Source organism: Narcine bancroftii, chromosome 5, assembly GCF_036971445.1.
Source record: "Narcine bancroftii isolate sNarBan1 chromosome 5, sNarBan1.hap1, whole genome shotgun sequence".
Lineage (NCBI taxonomy): Eukaryota > Metazoa > Chordata > Chondrichthyes > Torpediniformes > Narcinidae > Narcine > Narcine bancroftii.
The window spans coordinates 242031138-242046776 of record NC_091473.1 but is presented as its reverse complement, the minus strand read 5'-3'; the positions used below and the strand labels follow the sequence as shown (position 1 = coordinate 242046776).

Below are 15639 nucleotides of genomic sequence, written 5' to 3'. Positions count from 1 at the left end.
GGGAAGGCGATGGTCCTCCATTCTGGAGACGTGACCCATCCAGCGCAGCTGGATCTTCAGCAGCGTGGACTCGATGCTGTCGACCTCTGCCATCTCGAGTACCTCGACGTTAGGGGTGTGAGCGCTCCAATGGATGTTGAGGATGGAGCGGAGACAACGCTGGTGGAAGCGTTCTAGGAGCCGTAGGTGGTGCCGGTAGAGGACCCATGATTCGGAGCCGAACAGGAGTGTGGGTATGACAACGGCTCTGTATACGCTTATCTTTGTGAGGTTTTTCAGTTGGTTGTTTTTCCAGACTCTTTTGTGTAGTCTTCCAAAGGCGCTATTTGCCTTGGCGAGTCTGTTGTCTATCTCATTGTCGATCCTTGCATCTGATGAAATGGTGCAGCCGAGATAGGTAAACTGGTTGACCGTTTTGAGTTTTGTGTGCCCGATGGAGATGTGGGGGGGGCTGGTAGTCATGGTGGGGAGCTGGCTGATGGAGGACCTCAGTTTTCTTCAGGCTGACTTCCAGGCCAAACATTTTGGCAGTTTCCGCAAAGCAGGACGTCAAGCGCTGAAGAGCTGGCTCTGAATGGGCAACTAAAGCGGCATCATCTGCAAAGAGTAGTTCACGGACAAGTTTCTCTTGTGTCTTGGTGTGAGCTTGCAGGCGCCTCAGATTGAAGAGACTGCCATCCGTGCGGTACCGGATGTAAACAGCGTCTTCATTGTTGGGGTCTTTCATGGCTTGGTTCAGCATCATGCTGAATAAGATTGAAAAGAGGGTTGGTGCGAGAACACAGCCTTGCTTCACACCATTGTTAATGGAGAAAGATACAGCAATGAGCTCTCTGAGGTGATATGTAGGTAGAAAGAAAAAGGTGAAAACCACTGTTTTAATTGTACCTCATTGACTTGTTATGTGCACGGTTTCAAAACTCCAAAGGAAATGGGCCAATGACAATTTTTCTCAAGCAAAATATTTAGTAACAATTGGGTCGAGAGCAGTGGTTCTCAACCTTCCCTTCCCACTCACTCACCACCTTACCAATCACAGAGTGCTTATGGCATAGGGATTGTTTGAAGTGGAATGTGAGTTTTAAAAAGAGGTTGCCCTCCCCTGGTTTAGGTCATTGTTAGTAGGTACTACTTAAAGTGGAGCTTGGCACCATTTTCTACCTCTTTTATCTCACAGGAACTGATGCACTCCTCTACCATACCATCTGAATAAAATCTCTACATTTCATGAAATTGATACACAGATGTTTTGCAAATGACTGTCGGAACAGATGGGGCCTCGTGCGAACTCTCTGAATTTGCCTCGATCCCATTGGATTTCCCCTGATGACCCTTCAGTAATGGGGTTCTCTGTGTCCTCGACCAGTTCATTCAATTTCTTACCTTGCACCCTATTTGCCCTCTTGGTTTTGGAAGCAGAAGGATCAGAAAGCAAGACATTCAGAGTAAAGCTTCTGTAAATATTACTTCCAAGTAAAACCAATCAAGTATTTTGCATCTCAAATAGTTACTCATTTTGACAAGTTCTAAAAGTGTTTTTCTGAAATTAAACAATGTTTGAGCCTCAGGATCTGAGAACATGATTAATGTATCTGTCTATTACCTTTTACCTGTACTCCAAAGCCTTTCACCCTCTTCTCTCCTGCTCTTCTCATTGCTTCACGATTTTATTTATGTCTGCCCGGTTTTTTTTTTCTTGTATCTGTTGAAGGGCCCAGGCCTAAAACATCAGTTACCTTTTACTTCCTCTGGAATGGCCTGCTGAGTTCTTCCGTATTGCACTCAATGCCAGCATCTGCAGACTTTCTTTTAACATTAATGTGTCGCTAGTGTTTTCACCACTGGAGGGCAGAACAAGACAGTCATAGTCTCCAATTCAGGACCCGTTAATCTGAAGTGATTGTCCAGAATTCAACATTTAGGCACGTACATTTGGTTGCCTTGTTCCCCATATGGAATATGTTTGAACATTAAGTTTTTGCAATGGAATGTCTCAGCAGAATCACTGGTTTAGGGAGATGTGCAATAGAAATAGAAGCAGGGTTAGGCCTTTCAACTATCACCAGCTCACTGCCACCAATGTTTTTGTCAAACTTGCAAATTATTCTTCCTCCATCCACAGCTAACTTATTAACATGCATTGCAAACAGCAAAGGGTTAGGGTCCTCATACTGCCAAACTGAGACCACTGCAAATTGGAACAACACCTTGTATTCTGTCTTGGCAGTCTCAAGCTAGATGGTATCAATGACTACTCCCATTTTAGTTAAGCCCCTCTCCTGGTCCCTTTCCCAACCCCTTGATACCATCTGGCTTGAGACTGCCAAGATAGAATACAAGGTGTTCCAATTTGCAGTGGTCTCAGTTTGGCAGTATGAGGACCCTAACCCTTTCTCAAGCAAAAAAGGTGAATGCAGGTTGAAGGGTAGAAGAAAAAGAAGTTGAGAAGTGATGGGGGAGAGGGCAGACGGCCATCTAATAGAAGGGAAGCTGGAGAAAGTCAAAGTTAGCCTGTGCCCTACCCCAATCCCCTTTCTCTCTTTCCTCATTACCCCTACCCCCCCCCCCCCCACACACATCTTTTTATTCAGGTGTCTTGTTTTTACAGTTCGCTATCGAAGGGCTCAGGCCAAAATGTAGGCTTTTTTCTGGATGCTGCGAGACCTCCTAAATTTCTCCAGCACTTCTGTGTATCAAACAAGTTACATAATGTTTTGGCTTCAATGGCAGATCATGGTTTGAATATGAAGTGTGGTTTAACTTTCAATCCCCTAAAGCAGGGGTGGGGAGCCTTTTTAAAAAAAAACTCACATTCCATCTTAAATATTCCCTATGCCACAACTGCTCTGTGATTAGTAAAGGATTGGTTAGGTTGTATGTGATTGGAAAGGAAAAAGGTTTGGAAAACCACTGTTTTAATCGTACCTCATTGACTCGTTATGTGCATGGTTTCCTAACTCCAAAGGAAATAGGCCAATGACGATTTTTCTCAAACAAAATATTTCAGTAACATTTGGGTTGAGAACAATGATTCTCAACCTTCCCTTCTCACTCACCCTAAAACAATCCCTTACTAATGACAGAGCACTTATGTCATAGGGAATATTTAAGGTGAAATGTGAGTTTTTTTTTTAAAAGGTTGCCCTCACCTGCCCTAAAGCCTCTTGCAGGCTAAATGGCAACAGCCATGCAATATATTTCACTTGCTTGGGTGGGTGTAAATGCAACAATGTTTATAAACTTAACATGGTTCTAGAAAATGTCATCTGCTTGATGAGCAGTCTCTTACCACCTTAAATATTTACTTCCCTCAACAACCCCATGATGCCTGAGGTATACCAGCTGCAAAGTCGATTGCACTTGTAAAAACCATGACCGTACACAAGATGGGCAAAGCTAGCAGGCACGAGAATAACTTTCAATTTCCCTGAAAGTTGCTCATTTAGCCTGACCTTAATTCCTTTAACACCATCTAAGTAAAAGTGCAGGAACACCTAACAGCACAGTGAAGAACCTGCATCACACAGTCTGTGTGCTGGTTCCAAAATATAGGCCACCTATTCTGCCTCAGATCAACGAGAGTCAGGCTAAAAGTTGTGGTCCAAATCCCAAGATTGAATTAAAACGTGTCAGGCGTGTGATCTCTAAATGACCATGACTTTTCTGAATTTTTAAATGATGCCCATTCTTTGAATGATCTAGTTTTCAAAGGAGCAAAGATGATGCTTGCTAATTTAATGCAGAAGTAAAGTTAGATTTTATGAGGTTCTTTTGGCAGAGAGAAGTGTACCTCACTGTGAATAGAACGACTAACATTGATGGCCAAAGAATTTGCTGGAATTATATATTGGGGGGAAAAAAGGCATCTGTTAAGAAATGTGTTTGGTTTAGATTTCTAGTATTTCATCTGTTTATCATGGGAAAACAACATAACCCAGCAATTTCATCCTGAAATGTTGATTTAATCTTCAAATGTGAATTGTATTTACATCTTCAATCTCTTATGTCTACACCCTCTAAATGGCCTTGTCAAAAGGTAAGCATGGGACTCATTTACAAAGATAAAGTTATTTTACTGCCCATTGAATATCATGCAACATCATTGGAGATTAACTCATTTTATGTGATGCATCCATTGCTCCAGAGATTGTGCACTGATTTTTGATCTAACTGCTACGGAGCATCCACACTGAAAGAATTTGCAAGTGCTGGAATTCAAAGCGTTCAACATGAAATTAAAAAATACACAGTAAACAGCTAATGGTTTGCAAAACAAGTGATAGACACAGTTAACTAGTTACTTAGAAAGTCTGGTTATTATCTTTAATTCTATTTGAGCAAACACCCCATGAGAAAATCTGGAGTAACTTGAGCTGCTTCCACGTGCTTGAAATGGAACAAATGTTCAGATCCTTTTTCTGTTTGTTCCATTTCTTCAAGGTTGAAATTTCTTGCCATACAACTTCAAAAAGAACTAATCTAGGATCTTAAATCTCCCAGAACAATTGGTATCGGTAATACTTTGTTTAGATCTTTGATGCACACTTACCCTGAATGCCTGGTCTTGTTTTTTTATCTCTCTGAGGCACAGCTGTCTTGTATATCTGTTCTGGATGTTCAGCGTAGCATAATAATTCTTCATAGTTTTCAGGAGTATACATCCATTCAACATATCTGGTGTTGACGTTCCATGATGCACATTTATTCCAGTCAGAATATTCAGAGATCAACTTGTGCAATGCTCAAAGTTGAGTGTTTGAACAACTCTGTTTTATAACAAACAAAATCAACCATTGATGATCAGAGTTTAGCCTTTAAGGTAAAGTGTTAAATGACTGATGAACAAAGCAAGACAAAAATAGAATTAACATTAAATTCTGAAGTGATTTATGGGTGGACCAGGCTTGGATCTAAATGTTTGAACTTTATTGGAGAAAGAAAGGATTCCATGTGAAGATTTCCACAAAGCAATTGGAAAGAATGAACTACAATAGGAGATAGGGCATTGATCTTACTTTCAACACAGTAGACGGAAAAGGGAGAGGGTCCAGGTGAAACAAAGGAAGAAAGTTCAAATAAATAATAACGATAAATAAATATGGGAGATACAACAAAAGGACAACAGAGAGAGTTGGAAACCATAGACTGTCTATCACATATTTCACAAGGAAGCAGAATGGAAGAGGTTTTATCTAATTCCAGACATTCAATGGTACTCTTGAAGGTTAACAAATGTAAAGGAATGGGTATTGCAGTTCTTGGGAAAGCTTGGATTGTACAGAAATGGCTTGGCGATTACATTTATAAACAACCGTCTATGTAAGTGTCATGAGAACATGTTTTTGAGTCTTGGGAATGGCTCTTATTAATTAGAACCAGTTCTTAATGTTTTAAATGATTGGGAATTCAATGGAAGTGATGTGCAGAGCAAGAATAAGTAGTTAAAATCTAACAGCAGGATAAAGTAAATACAAGGAACTCTTTGGCAAAAACAGCAAATATAGAATGTGGCCAATAAAATGCAATTCACTCCTTAACAGAATGAGAAAGGGTCCAACAGGAAGCTTAAAGGGAAAACTGGATACAATTGTAAGAGAAATGATCCCAAAGATATGGAGAAAGAATGGAGGCATCAGTCCAGTGGATTTCTCTACGACAGAGCCAGTTTGTGGTCAATGGACGGAACGGCATGCTGCAAAGTTGAACTTTTATTTTCCTAAATGGAGTTTAAATATTGTTAACATCATTCTTACTCCTTGAGTGAGAGTATCATAACACCAAACCCAGGACTCAGGAAATGGCCTATTGGGTCTTAGGACCCTACACAGAATACAGATTGTGGAAGAGATACAGGAGTACCAGAGCCAGTAGCACCAGGTTGAGGAACAGTCTCATCCCAAGGGCAGTGAGAGTGCTGAACAATCAAAAGGAACTGCTCACACTAACAATCTCATATTCATGAAACAATAATTATTTATTTCTATAGATGAAATACATGTCCTGCATATGTATTATTTGTATGCATGTTGAATGTCTGCATATTTTTGCACTGAGGACTGGAGAAAACTTTCACTGGGTTGTATTTGTACAATCAGATGACAATAAATGTGACTTGAATATCTTGTATTGTGATCTAGATTCACAGTCCTGTCAGTACAGCTTGTGAATGAAAGGTTAAAGCAAGCCCCTTGAAAGATCCCATGTCATTATTCAATGACAGCAAGTCCTAGCTCTGCCAGATTTCGTAACCAACACCACTGAGGTCCGTTGAACTTATTTGGATGAAAGATTTCCCACAAAATTGTAGAAATTGCACATGAAACTCACTTGATTGGCTATGGGATTTTCTGATATTGGGTGACATAAATGCAAGTTCTTAAGTGTGCTAGATTTTTAACGACAGAGAATCATAGAACATAGGCACATGGATGAAAAAAACAGAGTTATGAGGTTTGAAGGGTTGAGATTTTTTTAGGGTAGGAATATAGATTTAAATGTATTGTCAGACTGCATACATGCCATAACACACAACCCTGAGATTTCTTTATCCTGCCGGTGCAGCAGAATTACCACAAATGGTAGTGCAAAAAAACTGTAGACAGTGTAAAGAAAGAACTGTAATCAGATAATGAATGTAAACAAACTGCAATACAGAGAGAACAAAAAGAAAATCAACAAAGTGCACAAGTAAGAGTCCCTGATTGAGTTTGTTGTTGAGGAGTCTGATGGTGGACAGGTAGCAGCTGTTCCTGAATCTGGTGCCAGCCGCGAGAGTCTTTGATGATTGCTACTGTTCTCTGACGGCAGTGGTCTCTGTAGATGTTCTCAATAGTGGGGAAAGTTTTGCCTGTGATGTCGGCACAACATGAGGGCTAAAGAGCCTAATAGTGTTCTATGTGCTATAGAAATATGCCATTCAGTTCTCCGTGCCCAAGTTGATCAACGACCATTTGTATTAAACCCATCATCCAGAACTATGTCGACCTTTAACATGGGGTTATTTTCCTGCCATTACCCAATCTGTACTTATAATTTTATTTACCTCAATCATATCCCATTATCTTCTTCCACTCCAGGGGGAAAATAAAACTCCTCAGTCTCTACTCTTAGCTGAAATGCTCTGAAATTCAGGTGGATGTCTCAGTTCCAAGTCCAGAATTGTGAATTTTGCTCGACAAGAGGATTACTAATCTATAAATGCCAGAAAGTTGGGGTTCACTTCCTTGCTTGTGCTGAGATGAACAATGAGAGCTGAGAAAATAGTGGACTGTTTTTCTTCATCTGAACTTCATTTATTCTCCTTGCAGAAGATCTCACCTTTGCAATTCCAGTCTGATTATCCTTTCTAGCCCCATTGAATTCTCAGCTAACATTAGTTTACTCTGCACAGACTATAGTCCAAGCCCCATATGATCTATATATTCATTAATGGATTTGAGAACTTAAAGTTAAAATGTAACTCTTGTCCTTAGGAAATCCCAGATATGGGGTAAGTCTGAATGATAGATGTTTTCTACTATTTTTCAGTGTGCCTGGGCACATTTATTTTCCCTGGACTGTTGATAGGTTCATGCTGTGCTATTTATTTGGTTGTGATCGGTTTATAGAAATGTAAATCTCTCAGCAGCAGAGCTCTTCCAGCTGTGGAAACTTGGCAATATCTAACTCACAATGCCCCACAAAATGGCCACAAAGCCTGTAATGGAACAGGGCATTCGTTAGAGGTCTGCACTGTAAGAACAGCTGCTTGCATTAGAGCAGCTCAAATTGGAAGCTCAACGGGCAAGAGACTCCTTGATTTTAACAGACATTTTGGATCCTGACCATGTTTCTCATCCACAATGTATCCTGATTATTGGAATCAGTATCATGAAGAACTTCATTTAATTTAATTAATTAAGGAGACAATGGATATTGAGCTGAATTCATTTCAAATGATTAAAGAATAATTTAATCAAAGTGTTTTAGATAATTTCCCTCCCATTGGAACCAAGAACAAGAGGGTATTATAAGTAATTCCATACTCACAACATATGCCGTCCTGTTCCACAAAAAGCTGCTGGTGCTGGAGGTCAACTGAAAACTTCAAAACTGAAATCTTTGATATTGTTAGATGAGTGTGAAAAATGTTAACCATCAAAGGGTGGGTAGAAGTAAAACACAAAATTGGATGGAGTTAAGATACAACTAGATTTGAATAGTTAAGCAGGTTCTAGGAACGAAATGCCTTTCTACTCCAATGTCCTTAAAGGGTAATGTTATTTTCAGTGAAAAGATTTTTAAAATTATTTTGCTTTGCCTTTATTAAGGTGTGTTGACTGGCTCCTGTTGTGTTTCTCTCCCATGTGAGTGGATAAAGAGAGGCTGGAGCAACTCAGCAGGTCAGAGAGAAATGGTCGAAGTTTTAGATTGGGATGCTTTGTTGAGACTAAGGTTGGAATGGGAGTTAGCCATCTTAAATAGAGGAGAGGGCAGGGAAAGGGCCTTTACCTTCTGTTCTTCTTAACACCTCCCTGGTGTGGTCTCTTCTTCTACCTCTACCACCCTCATTTGTTCAGTCTTCTGTCTATTGTGCCCCCCCCCCCAACCAACCATCACCACCTTTATGCTTGTTGTCTCCCATTCCCACTTTAATCTTGGAAAAAGGTCCTAACTCAAAACGTTGACTTTCCATTTGACCTCTGAGCCCTTCCAGCCTCTCCCATTATTCACTGAAGATTCCAGCATGTGAAGTTTTTAAGTTCCTCCACTGTTACTCTCCACACTTTCTATAGGCATATTGGGATTTACATTGTGGGATCTGAAAGAGTACAAGGAAGGAAGAATTAAACTGGTGGGATATTACTCGGATCAAGGGGATAGAGGAGTTATACTGGAAGGATTCTAAAGGAAATAGAAGTGAATGGGAGAGAAGAGTTAGACTGGTGGGATATTAAAGGGTATGGGGAGTATGGGATATGGAGCCATATTGTTGGCTCTGTAAATTAAATATGAAAAAAATGCAAATCTCACTTCATAAAGACTGTAACTGCCAGTCATTCAGTAGCAGTCCAAGTCAACTCCAGAGTCAACGTTCTTATTTAATTAAGAACTTGAAATTGTGTTAGGGTAAGACCAGTACACTACACGAAGATAGGATGTAGGAGAATGCTAATAAACTGCATCCTTCAGCAGAGAAAATTTCACCAAATTCATTTCCGATTATTGTCAATTATTAACACATTCTTATAACTAATAGAAAGACAAATTACTTCTGTAAATATAGGAGTTTTAATTGTTGGTATGTATTCTCATGCCATCACCATCTTAGAACATAGAACATTACAGCACAGTACAGGCCCTTCGGCCATTGATGTTGAGTCGACCTATATATAGATCTTAAAAAAAACTCTTCCTACCGCATAACCCTCTATTTTTATTTCCTCCATGTGCCTGTCTAAAAGTCTCCTTAACTTTGGACTCCAGTCATTTTTAACCTTTCATAATATATACTGTGCTCCAGAATGGGTCTATGCGTAAACCTTTACAATACAAGCACCAATGCAAACCATCTGGTGGTTAGATATAAAACCCGACCTAGAAAACCAGGACACAGAATATATGCACTTGTTTGTAATCCCACAAAACCAGGACAAGGAGTATATGCACTTTTTGGTAGTCCCTGAAAACCAGGAAACAGATTCCAAAGGGTTAAACGTCCCAACTGTTTCACCCTCCAGCACCACACCTGGGAAGGCATTACAGACACCCACATCTCTGTGTTTAAAAAAAAACACTGCTCGTGTTCTTAAGATTATGGGAGATTTTTATTTTCTTGAACCACTATTGTAACTGTTAGCCCTGGTTAGATATCACTGAGTGATTTGTTAATGTCCTTGAGAGTAGAATTAAATGTGTCTTGAATCAGATGGAGTGATTTGCATTGTCTGTCAATAGGAAGCGATTGTGAACAGATAGAGGAAAAGATTCAAAGATGTGCTCACCACCTTCGTGACATTCATTGACCAGGGCATATCTAACCCATGGCTGATCTGAGTGGAGAAGAATGTTACACAGTCAGCTTCTTCCCTTCCGCCATCAGATCTCTTAATGGACAATAAACCTATAGACTCCACTCTTTTCTCCTTTTTCTCTATTTTTAAAGATTGTATTTACAGAACTGTAATTTATGGCAATCTTGCACCTACAATATACAATACTGCTGCTGTATATCAAATTTCAAGACAATAAACCTTAATTTGATTCTGAAACATGTCAACCTTGTTTTGTAAACTAGGCCTTGTTTCGATCATGGAAGGAGCATATGACTTCACGGACCTTATGTATGGAGATACTCAGTTCAGGGTGACTGGAAAAGTTTAAAGGAGGAATTTCTTCACATACAATGAGCTTCCGACTGAATTGACAATCAAGAAGAACTTGGACAGGTACATGGAAGGGAAGGGTAGCAAGGGATATAGTCCAGGTGCAGGTCAGTGGGATGAGGCACAAAAATAGTTTGGCACGGACTGAAAGTGCCTGCTTCTGTGCTATAGTGTTCTGTCGCATTGCTTTGTTTATTTAAGATTCCTTTATGGACATGTAATATACAAAATTGCCTTCTGCCTGCCATGAAGTAGACAAAAAGATGCCATTAGTGTTGCCTGGTGCCCCTTAGAGTACAAAAGAAATAGAAGCAAAAGAGATTCCCTTCAGAGTCACTGAGTGTAGATACGTCTCGAGTGCTCCCGCAGCCGTTGCAACTGCACAGACACCTGTTCGATTCATCAGCAAGCTGAGCTGCACATCCAGACCTCTGACACAATCAGGAAGCCTTCAGTGTCCTTCCGAAGCTCTTCTTGCCCTCAGCACCCTCTCAAATCCTATCTCCAAAACCTGATCCCCATAAGCCAGTCTCTGTTTTCTGAGGGTGGCACAGTTAGTGTAGTGTCGAGCAACACTGTTACAGCGCCAGCGACTCAGATTTAAATCCAGAGCTGTCTGTAAGGATTTTGTACTTTCTCCCTGGATTTCCTCTGGGAAATTCCGGTTTCCTCCCACCCTTCAAAACGTTTGGGGGTGGTAGGTCAACTGGGTGTAATTGGGCAATAACTTTGCTCACTCCCTTCCCTGCTCTGTAGAAGCTGGTGATCTACTGAGAATTCTAGCATTCAACTGCTTTCATGTTACATTTCTCCCGTGAAGAAGATTTAGCTTTTTGTTTTGAATAAATTCTTTAATGGGTTGTGTTTTGTTATTTTAAAGTTCACAGGGTTTATTCCTGTGCATGAAAATCCCAGGAAAATGAAAATTCACTTCCCAATATTTCTCAGAAATCCCTCTATTATTATCATATACCATTAATTATTTCAAAATCTGCAGATGTTGTTACAGTGTCAGGACATCTGTGCACATTTAAATGCCAAGGCAAGAAAGAAATGAACACATCGTCTGATGGAGTTGGGTTTTTTTTCGGACAAGAGTATCCAAGATAGTGAGGCCCCTCTAAATACTTTTATCTTCAGACTTAATAAACCAGCCCTCACTTCCCATCTCCTTGAACCCGGCTTCCCCCATAGTCATTCTTCAACTTCTCTCGTTCCCCAATTCTATAATTCTTGCAAGCTAGATAATCTTAATTATTGCCTCCGGTGGTTCTTGGGTGGGAGAAGTAGTGTGTTTAAAGAGGAATTTACATTTTATTCATTCACAGGATGAGTCTTCCTGGCAAGGACTTTTGTCAATTAATAATATATTAAAAATGTCATATACATACTTCAGCTTTTGCCTGCCCCAAGGCAAAAAGTCACCATGAGCATTGCTCGCTCAGTCCCTGAACAATAGCTAAAACGGAAGGAAAATAGTGTCGGGATTAGCCTCCAGCTCTCCCGCAGCCTCTGCGGTCACACAGACTGAAGTTCAAACTATGGGGGACCCGAGAGCCAGAAAGCCTTCAGCCCCAAAGTCCCTTACGGAGCTCTTCTTGCCCTCAGCACCTTCATGAATCCACTACTTGGCTCCCATGATTCAGTCTCCAGCAGCTATTTAAGTTATAAGCAACCTTAGTCAAGCTTAAGGATGGACAATAAATGATGGAGCTGCCAGAGCTGCTGTAACAGCTGCACTACTGCTGGTCCTGTCCCAGGAGAGCGTGGAGTGGAGACACAGCACAGCTCCACAGGGTCCTAATGCCCAATCCAAATATCATAATGCCAATGACTATGTACTGACTTTAAATGGCCTGTTTCAAAATGTACCGGAGGTGTAGGTTAATTGGGTGTAAATTGGGCAGCGTGGACTCATGGGCTGAAATGGCCTGTTGCCATGCTCTATGTATAAATTTTCAACAAAAAGGAGCTAACATTTTTTCCCCAAAATCCTGCAACCATGAGGTCTGTGCCCTCTATAGCAGTGCCTATGCTAGGCAGTAAACCACGAAGGGTTGCATACTGCTGGGAGCAGTGGACTGACATAAGGCACCAGAAAAGGGAAATACACCCCACCCCAGAGACAACCCACAGGATGGTGACCACGACTGCGGACCATCGAGGGGCTCAGCGGCCAAAGGACCCACGCAGGCTGCAGAGGTTTGGCTATTTGTGGTTGAAGGACTCTCACAGGCTGCGGACTGCTGGTGACTTGCCCTCAAAGTGCCCAAAAAGGCTGCTGGAGACTGACTCATGGGAGCCAAGTAGTGGATTCATGAAGGTGCTGAGGGCAAGAAGAGCTCCGTAAGGGACTTTGGGGCTGAAGGCTTTCTGGCTCTCGGGTCCCCCATAGTTTGAACTTCAGTCTGTGTGACCGCAGAGGCTGCGGGAGAGCTGGAGGCTAATCCCGACACTATTTTCCTTCCGTTTTAGCTATTGTTCAGGGACTGAGCGAGCAATGCTCATGATGACTTTTTGCCTTGGGGCAGGCAAAAGCTGAAGTATGTATATGACATTTTTAATATATTATTAATTGACAAAAGTCCTTGCCAGGAAGACTCATCTTGTGAATAAATAAAATGTAAATTCCTCTTTAAACACACTACTTCTCCCACCCAAGAACCACCGGAGGCAATAATTAAGATTATCTAGCTTGCAAGAATTATAGAATTGGGGAACGAGAGAAGTTGAAGAATGACTATGGGGGAAGCCGGGTTCAAGGAGATGGGAAGTGAGGGCTGGTTTATTAAGTCTGAAGATAAAAGTACTTAGAGGGGCCTCACTATCTTGGATACTCTTGTCCGAAAAAAAACCCAACTCCATCAGACGATGTGTTCATTTCTTTCTTGCCTTGGCATTTAAATGTGCACAGATGTCCTGACACTGTAACAACATCTGCAGATTTTGAAATAATTAATGGTATATGATAATAATAGAGGGATTTCTGAGAAATATTGGGAAGTGAATTTACATTTTCCTGGGATTTTCATGCACAGGAATAAACCCTGTGAACTTTAAAATAACAAAACACAACCCATTAAAGAATTTATTCAAAACAAAAAGCTAAATCTTCTTCACGGGAGAAATGTAACATGCTGGAATTCTCAGTAGATCACCAGCTTCTACAGAGCAGGGAAGGGAGTGAGCAAATTTATTGCCCAATTACACCCAGTTGACCTACCACCCCCAAACGTTTTGAAGGGTGGGAGGAAACCGAAATTTCCCAGAGGAAACCCAGGGAGATAGTACAAAATCCTTACAGACAGCTCTGGATTTAAATCTGAGTTGCTGGCGCTGTAACAGTGTTGCTCGACACTACACTAACTGTGCCACCCTCAAAGTTGGAAACCCAACCCAACTACCCCTGGGTTTTATAGGAGTGTTCTCTTCCCACTTGGCCTCTCTCCAATCCTACCTCTCACCTTCCAACTTTGTCTTGGATAAAGGTCCCGATCCGAAACATTAACTGTCTATTTCCGTGGATGCTGGCTGGCCTAATGAATCCCTTCAACTTCTTTGTTCAAGATCCCGGCACCTGCAGTTTCTTGTTTCTTCATAGATATCCCAGAAACATGGTTGGCTATTTAACTATTCCAGAGATGTTGACAGATTTTACTGAGAGATTAGGCTGAATTAGGCAGATAACAGTGATTGGCAATGATCTGAGATCAGGAGGGCATTCAGGAAAAAATACCATAGCAGCTTAGGAGTATTACGCCACAATATCATATCCTGATCCTGCATATAGAGAGCTGCCAGCCCTCAAATAGGGTACCCACTGTTCTCCCATTTCTGAGCTCATGTATCCACAGGTGGTTCTGGTTTCCCTCTCACCCAAATAGAAGCCAAGATAACAATTAATCTCACTTCCAGTCAGGGGGAACAAGGCAAAAGTTCGAACTGCCAGATTTTTCTTTTACAAGGAGGTTGTGAAGGACAATGTAACCTCATTGATTATTTATTTTCCAAAGGGGTGGCATGGTTAGCAAAGCAGTTAGCGCAACGGTATAACAGCATCAGCGATCAGGACCCGGGTTCAAATACCGTACTGCCTGTTAGGAGTTTGTATATTCTCCCAGTGTCTGCATTGGTTTTCCCTGGGGGCTCCGGTTTTCTCCCACCATTCATGACGTACTGGGGGGTTTAAAGGTCAATTGCGTGTAATTGGGTGGCTTGGGCTAGTGGGCCGAAAAGGTCTGTTGCCTTGCTGTATACCTAAATTTTTTTAAACATTTCAAGCGCTTAAATGGCTTCACTACTGGTACAACATGACTGCAGTGTATTTCACTGCAATACTTATCATAGTTCCAGCCAAACTTTAATAAGGAAATAAAGTAAAAACAATGCAGGAGAAACTCAGCTGGTCAAACAGTGTCCTTTATATAGCAAATATAAAGATACATAACCAATGTTTTGGGCTTGAACTCGTCATCAAGGTATGAACAAAATGTCAGCAGTTGCCTGAAGAAAATGGTGGGGAAGGGAGGGGCAGGGAGAGTCCCAAAGACAGGAGGATAAGGGAGGGAGTAGACATCAGCAAACAGGGGGATGAGGGATGGTTCTGTGCATTGAGAGGGAAGTGGTGGAGAGCTGGAGGAAAGAAGACAAAGGGAAAAGGAAGGAGGGAAAACGGAGAGTAGGCTAGCAGAAGTCGATGTTAATACCATCGGTTGGAGTGCGCCCAGACAGAAAATCAAGTGGTCACAGTGGGATAGTACATGAGGCCATTGACAGACATGTGAGCATGGGATTGGGGTGCCAAATTGAAGTGGTTGGCCACTGGGAGATCTGTCACTGATGCAGACAGAGCAATGGAGCTCAGTCCCCAATGTAAAGAATCCCACAAAGTGAGCACTAGATGCAGTGGATAACTAAGAACATAGATTCATGGAGTCTTAATGTGATAGAGCACAGAAACAGAGTCCACACTGACTGTTAACCACCAATTTACACTATTGCACGAGTCCCTTTTTTAAATTCCCTCCTGCATTTTCAACTGTTCACAGATTCACCTACATATTCAGACAATTTACAACAACCAAATAATCTATTTGCCAGCTTTTCTTTGAGATGTGGAAGAAAATCAGTGTACATGGAGGAAACAGTCAGAGGGAGAATGTGCAATCCGCACAAGGACAGCACCTAAGGTTAGGATTAAATCCAAGTATTTGTCACGGTGAGACAGTGAATCTGAGCCAGCCTGTGCAAAGTATCAACACCATCTTCAGGCTCC

At 41.4% G+C, this 15639-nt stretch overlaps 1 protein-coding gene across 7 annotated transcripts in view; it reads right to left on the bottom strand.

Moving 5' to 3' along the window:
- prok1 (prokineticin 1) overlaps nucleotides 1-15639 on the bottom strand; it is a 101066-nt gene that overhangs the window by 49289 nt on the left and 36138 nt on the right. For 4 of the 7 annotated variants that reach the window (XR_011358474.1, XM_069941837.1, XM_069941836.1 and 1 more), the window contains 3 exons: nucleotides 9984-10031; nucleotides 8029-8098; nucleotides 4550-4766 (listed from right to left, as the gene is read on the bottom strand). Coding sequence is in view for 6 of the 7 variants with exons in the window: in XM_069941837.1 (XP_069797938.1) it covers nucleotides 4550-4672 (123 nt within the window). In the remaining variant the exon portion in view is untranslated. The remainder of the gene's footprint in view (nucleotides 1-4549; nucleotides 4767-8028; nucleotides 8099-9983; nucleotides 10032-15639) is intronic. The other 3 variants (XM_069941840.1, XM_069941838.1, XM_069941842.1) reach the window with 2 other exon arrangements.